Source organism: Saccopteryx bilineata, chromosome 1 (assembly GCF_036850765.1).
Source record: "Saccopteryx bilineata isolate mSacBil1 chromosome 1, mSacBil1_pri_phased_curated, whole genome shotgun sequence".
NCBI classification, from domain to species: Eukaryota; Metazoa; Chordata; class Mammalia; order Chiroptera; family Emballonuridae; genus Saccopteryx; species Saccopteryx bilineata.
In genome coordinates this window covers 386,741,399-386,754,058 of record NC_089490.1, presented here as the reverse complement: position 1 = coordinate 386,754,058, position 12,660 = coordinate 386,741,399, and the positions used below count along the sequence as shown (strand labels likewise).

At 45.5% G+C, this 12,660-nt stretch overlaps 1 protein-coding gene across 5 annotated transcripts in view; it reads right to left on the bottom strand.

Moving 5' to 3' along the window:
- Positions 1-1,216: 1,216 nt before the first annotated feature.
- TTC17 (tetratricopeptide repeat domain 17) overlaps positions 1,217-12,660 on the bottom strand; it is a 115,884-nt gene continuing 104,440 nt past the window's right edge. For all 5 annotated transcript variants that reach the window (XM_066251318.1, XM_066251314.1, XM_066251316.1 and 2 more), the window contains 3 exons: positions 6,660-6,779; positions 4,159-4,302; positions 1,217-2,329 (listed from right to left, as the gene is read on the bottom strand). In XM_066251318.1, coding sequence (XP_066107415.1) covers positions 2,201-2,329; positions 4,159-4,302; positions 6,660-6,779 — 393 coding nt within the window. In that variant the 3' untranslated portion in view covers positions 1,217-2,200. The remainder of the gene's footprint in view (positions 2,330-4,158; positions 4,303-6,659; positions 6,780-12,660) is intronic.

Below are 12,660 nucleotides of genomic sequence, written 5' to 3'. Positions count from 1 at the left end.
CACAGCAGGAACTCAATACATCTACAATAGGAAAACAGCTGCTGAATTGTTTACTCAAGAGAAATGAAAACTTATGTGCGCACAAAAAGCTACTGTATATGTGAATGTTTATTGCAGCTTTATTCATGATCTCCCAAAACTGGAAACATCCCAATGTCTTCCAACAGGCGAATAAATGATGGAACACTATTCAACAATGGAGTAATGAACTCATTCATGCAACAACATGGATGAATCTCAAGCGCCTCATGTTACACGAAGGAAGTCAGATTCCAAAACTAGGTAGCTCCCTCCTGTGACACTATGGAAAAAGAAAAACCGGGGAGACTGGATGAGCAGTCGCTAAGTGTTAAGGGTGTTTGACTACAAAGGGGCAACATGAGGGACTCGTGGGGGCGATAGAAGTTATATAGCTTGTTGTAGTGGCTGCGTGACTCCATGCATTTGTTATACTGTACACCAGAGTGAATTTCATTGCAGGTAAGTTAAAAAAAAACAACTCCCAAACCAAAAAAGCACCTGTTGAGTGTTTCAGGAAACTAAATACCAAGTTGTGAAGAAGTGGGGAAGCAAGGAATACACGCATGTTCATTTATAAAAACGCTGCTAGCGATTAAAGGCTCACTTGACTCAGCAACAAATGAGTTTGTTCTCAAAATACATCTGCTGGAATGGCTTGGAATCAGTTGGACTCTAGCTGCGTAAAGGACAGAATTCACGGTCTGTCCTGACTGCTCATCTGCTTTAGGCACTTATGTCATCTGTGCTAGAACCAAACACTCCAAGATCAGTGACCCAGGGTTTGCCGTGACTGGTGTCTGGCAACGTTCTGGGAAGTCCACAGAAGCCCCGTCTTCAGGAGCCCCGTCCCAGAGGGAATGCATGCTTTATGTTGGTGGGAGCTCACCCAGGTTCTCCCAGATGAACCTGAGGCTCCGTGCTCAGCTGAGGGGACGGCCCTTTGTGGCTTACATCACTCTTCCTTTTCTGGGAAGGTCAGCTGTGTACCCAGCTCTAACATCTGCTGGTTGTGCATGGCTCCTGGCCAAACACGTTCATCTACTAGGAGCCTGGTGGATGGTTTCTCCCCTCCCCCTGCTGCCGTGGAAAGAGATGAAGGCAGCCCAGGCCTTGAGCCCATCTGACCCGGTTACAGGCAGGCTCACAGCTGTCCAAGCGAGCCTGGTTCTAAAGAAAAACCACACTTCGAGACCCATTTTGCTCATAAACAACTTTTATTTTTGTTCTCAGGATGTGCCCTTGAAGATTCCAAAATGTGGAGTTTCTGATTCTCCCGGGACCAGAGGTAACGGCACTGTACTTAGACCCACAGCCCCGGCTCCTCGCCCTCTTCTGAGGGCTCCGTGGGAAGGCCTCGGAGAGAGGAGCTGCCACTCACGCCTTATTCCGAGATGGGTAACACAGCAAACCAAGAATTAGTAAAACACAGACTCAGTCTGTAGAGGGCTTCAAATATACATATTCTATATATATAAACCTGTTATATAGGATTTCAACTTACTGGTTTCCTTGTGATTTGTAACTAAAGTACAAATGATATAGATGTTGTACACTGCTGGTTTTTCCCCTTCTCAGCCCCCCTCCCTCCCCAACATAAATAACATTACAGAGAGCAGGTGATCCTAAGGGTTTCTGCTGTTGTAAATATTTTGTTTTAAAGACCATTTCCCCATTTCTCCCCTGCAAACTACCTCTGAGAGTGTGGAAGTGTCGGCACGGACGGACAGGACGGGGCAGCACGGAGACCTAGTGGAGGGAGCGAAGGCCGGGCTTCTCCCGGGGCACCGGGTGGGCTTCGGCACGTGCCGGACACCAGGGGCTACAGCGGAGCAAGGGGGTGCGTGCGGGTCGTCCTCGCCGCGAGGGGCAGGCCGGGCCCCTGGGGAAACCCTGCAGGCCTCGAGGTCTTGGGGACAGAGCACAGCTCCAGAAATGTCTTGGCTCAGTATTTACACAATATCATTAAGCTTCATTTTCCTTTAAGAAATCTGTGTTTCTGAGGTTGGCTGGGGGGAGAGGGAGCTTAAAAACAAAAACAGACCGATTCCCATAGACGTAAAAGTCCTGTTATGAGTCTCACTCAGTTATTTTCACACACCATTAAAAGTAGATATCGACAGTGATTGGTTTCTTACTTTCTTTTTTTTTAAGGAGCATGAGGAGAGGGAGGAGGGGTGCGCTAAGGAGAACGCCGTCCCCGCAGCATGAGGTGACACTGGATGGTTTGGATCCGGTTCTTGGCTGGGACGAATTCGGGCTGCAGCTTCAGAGTGGACTGGTACCACACCAGCGCCTTTTCGAACTCTTCCTGTGAGGGGCAAAGGGACAAATGTTAAAAGGCCGCCTACCAGCACACTTCACCTGCACTGGGGCTCCCGTGCGCTCAGAGGCACCTGAGTGCTGGTGGGAGTCTTTTCTCAATGGACCGAAGGCGCTGAGAGCAGCTGTGAGGTCTGGGAGCAGACAGCTGCCTCCTCCACCCCCGCAGCTGCCATGGCACAAAGGAAACCACAGCACAGCCCAGGAGTCGGGGTTGGGGGTCACCTTACAAGGGTCTGACCTGACAACAGCAGTAACTGGTGATCCAAGCCAGGACCGACATTACTGAGTGCCTGCTGTGCAGCAGAAACTGGGTGGGGGCGGGGAGCAGGGAGCTGGGGGGGGGCTCTATGAAATTCTTCCACGTAATCCTCGCAGAGACCTCTGAACTCTGCCTGACACCTGCTCACTGCATCTGCCTGAACAGCTACTGTGGCTGGAGACGTGGAAGGAGAGGCAGACATCATGGACTTGTAAATTCTGAAACAGTTCATTCTCCCCAACATTTACAAAATAGGAACATGGTTAGAAATGATCATCGCCATACTGAAGGTGTTTGTCTTTTACTTCGACTAATACTCTCCAAGAGTCCAAACCAATTAGTTAAATGTCTCCTTTTAGCCAAATGAGAGAAGGAATTCCTCATTCAGGGTAGAAAACTTCACATCTGCTAGGGATGAAAACAGATTCTTCAGTATTAAGAAGCAGACGGGAGCCCTGGCCTGGTAGCTCGATTCGTCATTAGAGCATTGTCCCGCTATGCCAGCGCTGTGGGTTTGAGCCCAGTAAGGGCACATATGATAACCAACTAATGAATGCACAAATAAGCGGAACAAAAATGAATGTTTCTGTCTCTCCTTCCCTCTCTCTAATTTAAAGTAAAACAAAAAAGCAGCAGAGAGGGACATCTGCACGTTCAGAGATACCTGCCTGACCAGATGACACCTCCTGCCTTTGAAGTCAAGGGTGGTTCATGAAACTCCCAGCCTGAAGCCGCTTGTTCTGTGAACTGTTACTAAGCGCACTCTGGGAACAGCCCCATGCTGAGACACCAAGTTTTAAATGGAAGTGGGTGACATGGTCCTCATGTTAAACGTGGCTAGGATGGCTTCTAGGGAACCCCTGAATTTTAAGCTCTGAACTCGGTCTTTGTTTCTGACCAGAATGAGGGTTCTGGCTGATGGGTTTGCCATTTTCTCTGTCAATGGCATCCCATGAAGCTAGGGGTATTTCATCATTCAGTGAACATCTGATGAGCACCTACTGAGTGCCAAACACTGGGGTGGGGAGGGACCGGGCAGACGAAGAGCAGTGTTTTCCCTAAGGAACTCCTCCTTCTGGGGCGAGGGACAACCACGTAAACAAAACTGATAAAACAAGGTGAAGATGTGCAGGAGGATCTGCACAGGGCCTGAGGGCACTGGAAGGTCCTAGCCCAGCCCGGAACAGCGCACGGGTGTGTGAGTCTCCCCAGAACAGCGCACGGGTGTGTGAGTCTGTCCCTGTGCACGGGAGGCAAGCGCTTTCTGGAACAGGTGGTGTCTCCAGAAAATGGCAGGTTAATCTGACTCTGCTATTATTTTTAAACTCATAGTGAACTACACAGTTGTGAATACTTGATGAATTTCATTTACCAGTTTTAAAACTTCACAAATCCCTTATCCAAAAAATATACCTTTGGCGGAGCTGGGAATTTGGGACACAAAGCCTACAGGCAACTGGAGGACATTACATAGTCAAATACATTTTGAAATCAAAGAAGATGCTGCACTGAGGAGCAGCGCGGACTTGGCGCGCCCTGCTCCACGCCAGCCTCACCATTGCCACGTAAACGTTGCCCAGGGTGAAGTGGTTCACAGCGAAGTGGGGCGCGATCTCCACGGCCATGTTGGCCACCACGATGGCGTCGTTCCAAAGCTTGGCGTTGTGCAAGATGTTGGCCAGGCTAATCAGGGGCACGTCCTGGGAGCGGAAGGAGAATGGTGAGGAGGCAAGAACACTGCTTTGTGAGCTTCTGTTCTTGGTTATCGTGATCATAAGTAATACAGTTGGTCTTTCCCGGTAAATGATGCAGGGTAACCTATGTGCTGGCCAGCTGTTTGCTACTGGTCTGGGGCAGGCCAACCAGAATATAAACCAACGCATTAGTTCTTCCACCAAGAACGTCTTGCCTCAAGTACACACAAATAAAACATTAAAAATGTCAGCTGAGTAAACACTCCGCTAAGTGAAGTTGTTGGTTGACACTCGGGTGCAGTCTCGTTTCAGCTTGGTAATAGCTAATGGACTGACACCTGTCCACAGGCCACATGCTGTCATGGAGCAAAAGTATTTTCTGCAAAGACCATGGCATCACCTGAAGCAGGGGCTGGCAAATGTGGCCCACAGGCCACATCCAGCTGGCTGCCTGTTTTGGTAACATTTTATCGGAGCCCAAACATCCCCGTTCCTTTACGTATTTCTGTGGCTGGTTTATGTTACCATGGCAGAACTGTGTGGTTGCAACACAGGCTGTCTGGCCTGCCACTGTTTGGTTTTTTGCAGAAAAAGCTCTCTGACCATCAATCTAGAGCTTTGGCCCTGCCCTGTCACCTGGCAGAAAAGAGCAGTGAAGGATGGGTTCAACAGGTGGCAACATTATATCATCACAAATAATCCCTTTAAATGTATTACCTGAGCAACTGTTATCACATTGTACTGGGTTCTATAGGAGACACAGAAGAAATAAGACTGGGGGAAGGACTCATCCTCATCCCAATTGGACACCCATAAGAGTGCATAACAGTATATGAGGTCATAAAGGTTCAATAACTTGCCTCAAATCACAACAAAGCTAGTCTGAGGCAGAGCTGTGTTTGAACTCGGCAATGTGTGACAGCAGAGCCTGAACCCGCCCCCCCCTCCCTATACTGCCCTTATGAACAAAGACATCAACTGTATGTCAAGTTTGGAGCCAAGTCTGGAGGAAGTATGAGATCTGGAGATTAATGCAGACCTCATGTACTGTTAAAAAACTGTACATTCTTGCCTGACCTGGTGGTGGCGCAGTGGATAGAGCATTGACCTGGGATGCTAAGGACGCAGGTACAAAAACCCGAGGTTACTGGCCTGAGCATGGGCTTACCAGCCTGAGTGTGGGGTTGCTGGCTTGAGCCCAAAGGTTGCTGGCTTGAGCCCAAGGTCGCTGGCTTGAGCTCAAGGTTGCTGGTTTGAGCAAGGAGTTGCTGGCTCAGCTGTAGCTGCCTGCCCCTGCCCCTGATCAAGGCATATATGAGACATCAATCAATGAACTGAAAGTACCACAACTATGAGCTGATGCTTCTCATCTCTCTCCCTTTCTGTCTGTCCCTGTCTATGTCCCCCCCATTGTACATTTTCATAACAATAACAGGCTTTTTTGAAAAGATTGATGTTACAGGGGTGTACTGTTTTGTGTTTGTGTGTGTGTAAGAGGTGAAGACAAAGAACAGGAACTGGCTGATACACATGAAGAAATGGAAATTTACTTCTTTCTGTGTCTGGAAGCAAGCTTAAGTCAGGAGCGCAAGCAAAACAAGTACAACAGGCCTCCAGGCCCAGGGGTTCAGCTGTGTCCAGAACTCCAGGGCGATGGCCTGCCTGGGCCAGTGTATTGGCTGTGTTGGGTGGCTCTGATTACATACAGCAGAAGGGTACTAAATGATGTAATCGCACCCTGGCCTGATGGCTTGGTTGGTTAGAGCAGTGGTCGGCAAACTCATTACTCAACAGAGCCAAATATCAACAGTACAACGATTGAAATTTCTTTTGAGAGCCAAAGTGTTTAAATTTAAACTATATAGGTAGGTACATTCCTTATCAAGGTAGCGCCTGCACGTGGTATTTTGTGGAAGAGCCACACTCAAGGGGCCAAAGAGCTGCATGTGCCTCGCGAGCCGTGGTTTGCCAACCATGGGGTTAGAGCATCACCCCAACACACGAAGGTTGCCGGTTTGATTCCCTGTCAGGGCACATACCAAAACAGACAGATGTTTCCGTTTCTGTCTCTGTCTCTCCCCCTTTCCTCTCTCTCTGAAACCAATAAATAAATGTAAAAGTGATGTAATCTCTCACAGTGACCTGACAGCCTCCTCCCATGTTCCACCTCGCTGAGGTGGAGAAGCCGTGAATGAGCATACAACTAGCAGGCTTGCGGGTGCCAGGCGGACGGTGGCAGGTTCTTCCGCCCCGTGCTAGTCTTCCGCCATTTTACTGGCCGAGTAAGTGAAAACCTCAGAACAAACCATTGGCCACTGGAAAGGACCAAGGGCCGGAGACTCCCCTCTCTGAGCCCCACTCACCTTGGCGTGGTGTGGGGAGTAGTGGAGGGCCTGGCGGAGGCAGTCGATGGCCTTCTTCCCTTGGCCTCTCACTCTCCAGTAGAGGGCCGCCATGCTGGAGAGGACCCAGGACGTCTGGTTCTACGAGGGAATGGTCAGCTCAAGTTGGTGACTCTTAAATAACATATTCACTTACTGCCGAGATTAAGAACAGTAGCACGAGCTAATAACCATTTAACTGAATAGTTACTAGGGGCCGGCATGCTGCTAGGTCCCTTACATTCACCCTTCATTAATCCTAATAACAATCTCAGGAGCCTGCTCCCACTATATACTTCAGCCTTTTTATAGATGGGAAAACTACGATTCAGAGAGGCTGAGTACTTGTCCAAATCTACTCAACTACTAAACGGCAGAACTGTATTTCATGTCCATGTTCTTCCTAATTTAAAATTTGCTTAACTTTTTGAACAGGAAACTTACTTACATGTTTCAAAAACTGGGAATTGTACAAAGTTACACAGTGAAAAGTCTCCCTCCTGTCTTGTGTATCAATAAACATATTTTTAGTTTCTTATGTAATCTTCTAGGATTTTCTGCTTTATACAAGTAATTATGAATACAGACTTATACACCCACTCTTTTTCCATTACTTATTACTTATATAAGAGGTACCAGTCACCTGCATTTTCCTTTTTTTCACTAAACAATACAACTTGGAGATCTTTTTCCATCAATGTGTGGAAAGCCTTGTTCTTTTGTTATGAACTGTGTATTTCGTTGTATGGCTGTACCATTATTTATTAGATTCTTGTTAATGAATATCCCTCTCTTCCCCAGTGTTTACTATTACAAATAATGCTGCACAAAAAAACCTGTCAGGTGTAATTTTGCATTTGTAGGCTCCATTTTCAGGTGCAGAATGCTATGTCAAGGGGATACACACTTGTCATTCTGATGGGTATCACCACATTGTCCTCCACAGGACTGTGACAATTTAACCTCCCACCGAACTCTGAGTGCCCCTGCCTCCTGGGAGGAGCTGGTCACCATTTCGTGCTTGAGGTCCTCTTGTATTTTTCTGTATAGTATCTGTTCTTATATGTTTTTTAAATTTTTCTGGGAAGTTTTTGTCTTATTTGAAAAAGCTCTCTATATATTAGGAAGATGAGTCCATTGCCTGTGATATGAATTACTGATACATTCCCTCAGTTTTCTGAAGTTCACCTCTGGACTTTCAATTTCTATACAGTTCAGTTTCTTTATCTCCAATGACTTCTGGATTTCAAGTTGTAGTTGGAAAGGTCTTGCTTACTTCAAGGATATCAAGACATTTTATAACTTTTATAGTTTACTTTTTCATATTAAAATTTGATCCATTTGAAATTCAACTTGGTATAAGTAATATGGCTTCAATTTTATTTTTTTCCAGATGGCTACTAAGTTGTGACAATAACAGTCAATGAATAATTCATCTCTTCCCCCCACTAAGATGCTGCCTTTACCACAAACAAAATTCTAGGACTTATTTAGGTCTAGTTTTGGATTTTCCTAGCTATTTCATTTGTCCGACGGATAGATTATCTCTAATTTCCAGCAATTTCGGATGAGGCCATCAGAAAACTTACCATCGTTCTTCACTTATTTCCTTTTTCCAGTCTTTTTCTTTTTTTTATATTTTTGGTAATTTTATCATTCTTCACTGTCAGGGCATATAGAATTTATACTTTGTCCTACCACCTTATTGCCCACCTGTTTCTGTATTGGTTCTACAGTTAAATATACTCACTGACCACTGACAAGAACTTTTGTGAGGTCTCCCCGGTCATCTCTTGGTTGGCTGAAGGCCATTGTCTAGCAGTTTCCTTAAGAAGAGTTCACAGAAACGACATTCTTTGAGGTTGTTACGAGCTGACATGTGTTCCCCCCAAATTCATGTTTGCGGTCACAACTTCTGGTACTAGTGCCTCAGAATGTAACTTGTATTTGGAGGTAAGAGCTTTAAAGATGTAACTGAGTTAAAATGAGGCCATGTATATGGCATTCTGATCCAATCTAAAGGGATCTGGAAGGATTTATAGAAACAAAAAGAGATGACATGCCAGGGTCACATGTACAACAAGATGCCCATGGGAGGAGGCAGCAGGAACACTGACATTTGCAAGGCCAGGAGAGAGGACTCAGAGGCAACCAAGCCTCCTGGCATCTGAGTATTAGTATTATAGCCCCCGGAATTGTGAGAAAAGAATTTCTATTGTGGTATTTTGTTCTGGCAGCCCTAGGCAACGAATATAGTTGTTTATGTTCAAAACTTTCCGTCTGCAGCCTTCACCTGAGGACAGCTGGCTCGATATGAAGTTGTGGCTTGTCCTTTCTTTCCCTGAATAATAGGTTGGTGTTGCTCCACTGCCTCTTGGCGTGGACAGCTGATGCAGAGAAATCTGAAGTTAGCCCTGGCCGGTTGGCTCAGTGGTAGAGCATCGGCCTGGCGTGCAGAAGTCCTGGGTTCGATTCCCGGCCAGGGCACACAGGAGAAATACCCATCTGCTTCTCCACCCCTTCCCCCTCTTCTTCCTCTCTGTCTCTCTCTTCCCCTCCCGCAGCCGAGGCTCCACTGGAGCAAAGATGGCCCGGGCGCTGGGGATGGCTCCTTGGCCTCTGCCCCAGGCACTAGAGTGGCTCTGGTCGCAACAGAGCGACGCCCGGGAGGGGCAGAGCATCGCCCCCTGGTGGGCAGAGTGTCGCCCCCTGGTGGGCGTGCCGGGTGGATCCCGGTCGGGCGCATGCGGGAGTCTGTCTGACTGTCTCTCCCCGGTTCTGGCTTCAGAAAAATACAGGAAACAAACAAACAAACAAAAAATGAAGTTAGCCTGACTGGTTCTTCCTTCTTGGTGACTTGATCCCTTGACTAGCTTCCCCAAAGGATTCTTTCTTGAAGAAATAAAATCATCTTTCTTTAATGTCAATATTTGACACATATAAAAGAACACATTTATTCAATTATATATAACAAATATGTAACCATATAAAATATACTTACGCTGTAAAACACAAAATAATGGATATCCCAGAAACTGCCATCCTATCTATCAAAGAATGAACTTGCATCTGCCTTTATGCTCTTACACTATTCCAGCCTCTGGCCTTTTCTCCAGAGGTACATCCACTGTTCAAACACCATTCTATCACTCACACACATATCTATTTGCTCAATAATATATTTAGTTAACCTCTTTCTGGGCAGTATAAAAATGGTGTAATACCTTTAAGCAGTCTACTGGGTCTTGGGGTTTTTACTCAACACACTACTTCCAAGATTCATCCACGTTGTTCTATGTAGCTTTAGTTCAATTTCCTCGCTGCACAATTAAATGTCCATCAAGGGAATATACTATAATGTGTTTATTCATATTCTGTAGATGCGGGCTTTGAGTTATTTCCTGTTTTTAAGTCTACTGTTGCATATAAATGCACAAAGAGTTTTGTTTCTGTAGTCTAGAATACCTAGGAGTGAAATTACTGGGTCATAGGATATGCAAATATCCAAATAACAGGAGAATGCCAAATGTTTCCTTAAGGAGTTGTGACGTTTCACAACCCTATCAATGTTTAAAAGTACCCCTCAATCAATTTCCTTTCTAATCCTTGGTATTATCATTAGGGGTCTTCTATTGCACTTCTTGATTAGAAATGACATTGAGAACTGTTTCTTGTGTTTATTGGTTATATATATATATATATACACACACACACACACACACACACACACATCTCTTTCTTCCATGAAATGTCTGTTAATATCTTTTATGCATTTTTGTTTTATTGTTTTTCTCATTTTATTTCTATGTTTTACATACTAATCCTTGTAGGTTAAATGTGTTATCTATCATTTCTCTTACTCTGGCTTATCTGCTTAATTTAAAAACATCTTTAATTAAAAAAATTTAAACTTAATGTACTTGAACATTTTCTTTATGTTTAATGCTTTTATTATTTAAAAAAAAAAATTGTTCTGTACTCCAAGGCCACAGAGAACATCTCCCATATTTTACTCTAATTCTTCAAGTTTAGTTTTTGATACCCGAGTCCTTAATTCACACAGAATTGATTTTTTTGTGTCAGATGTAAGGTCAAGATTGAAGATAACTAAGCAATTGCTCCAGCACAGCCTCTTCAATGGGCCTCCTCTTCCCATTCATCTTCTGCAGTTATTTTATGAGTCTGTCCTGGGCTTTCTATTTAGTTCCACTAGTGAGTTTGGTTTATTCTTGAGCAAATGGCATAATGTCTTATTTTATAATTTTTCATAAAAGTATGGCAATTCTTACAACCTTATTCTTCTTTTCAAGAGTGTCATGTCTATTTGTTACGTTTCCATATAAATGTAAAGATCTGCTTTTCTTTTTTCTTTATTCAGTGAGAGGAGGGGAGGCAGAGACAGACTCTTGCATGCACTCTGACTGAGATCCACCAGGCAAGCCCACTAGAGGGTGTTGCTGTTGCTCAGCAATGAAGCTCTTCTTAACACCTGAGGTGGTAGCCATGAAGCCATCCTCAGTGCTCAGGGCCAACTTGCTACAATCGAGCCATGGATGCAGGAGGAAGAGAGAGAGGAAGAGAGAAAGAGAGAGAGAGAGAGAAAGAGAGAGAGAGAGAGAGAGAAAAGCAAGAGGGGTGGAGAGGCAGATGGGTACCTTTCCTGTGTGCCCTTACCAGGAATCTAGCCCAGAACATCCACATGCCTGGCTAACACTCTACCACTGAGCCAGCTGGCCAGGGGCAAGATCTGCTTTTCAAGTGCCACAAAAATGCCTTTTAAAAAATTATTATTATAATAGCAATGACTCTATAAAACAAATTGGGGAAAGCAGACATGTTTATGTGTGTCTTTTTATCCACGAACATTATAAACCTGTTTATTTAGGTCTTTTTTTTTTTTTTACAGGGACAGAGGAGAGAGTCAGAGAGAGGGATAGATAGGGACAGACAGACAGGAACGGAGATGAGAAGCATCAGTTTCTCGCTGTGACACCTTAGTTGTCCATTGATTGCTTTCCCATATGTGCCCTGACCGTGGGCCTTCAGCAGACTGAGTGACCCCCTGCTTGAGCCAGCGACTTTGGGTCCGAGCTGGTGAGCTTTTTTTTTTTTTTTTTTGCTCAACCCAGATGAGCCTGCGCCCAAGCCAGCGACCGCAGGGTCCCGAAACGGGGTCCTCCGCATCCCAGTCCGACACTCCATCCACTGCGCCACCGCCTGGCCAGGCTATTTTAGGTCTTTTAAAATGACTTTCAATAGGTTTTATCACTTTCTACACACAGATCTTACAATTTGTTTTGTTAGATTTATAACTGGGAACTTTATATTTTTCTATCAATGCAAATATTTTTTTAAAAATTACTTTCTTAATATTATTTTGCTGCTGTATAGAGGTATAATTTATTTTTATAGTTAAAATGTTATTTCTAACAATTTGTAGATTCTTTGGGGTTTGCTATGTAGATAATCATATAATTTCTGAATGTATTTTTTTTCTTCCTACTACTTATGCCCTTAACTTTTTTTTTTTTGTATTTCTCTGAAGCTGGAAACGGGGAGAGACAGTCAGACAGACTCCCGCATGCGCCCGACCGGGATCCACCCGGCACGCCCACCAGGGGCAACGCTCTGCCCACCAGGGGGCGATGCTCTGCCCCTCTGGGGCATCGCTCTGCCCTGACCAGAGCCACTCTAGCGCCTGGGGCAGAGGCCAAGGAGCCATCCCCAGCGCCCGGGCCATCTTTGCTCCAATGGAGCCTTGGCTGCGGGAGGGGAAGAGAGAGACAGAGAGGAAGGAGGGGGGGTGGGGGGTGGAGAAGCAAATGGGCGCTTCTCCTATGTGCCCTGGCCGGGAATTGAACCCGGGTCCCCCGCACACCAGGCCGATGCTCTACCGCTGAGCCAACAGGCCAGGGCCGCCCTTAACTTCTTTTACTTGGTTTTACTTGCTAGGACTCTCAGTATAAGGTTGAAAAGAAGCGGG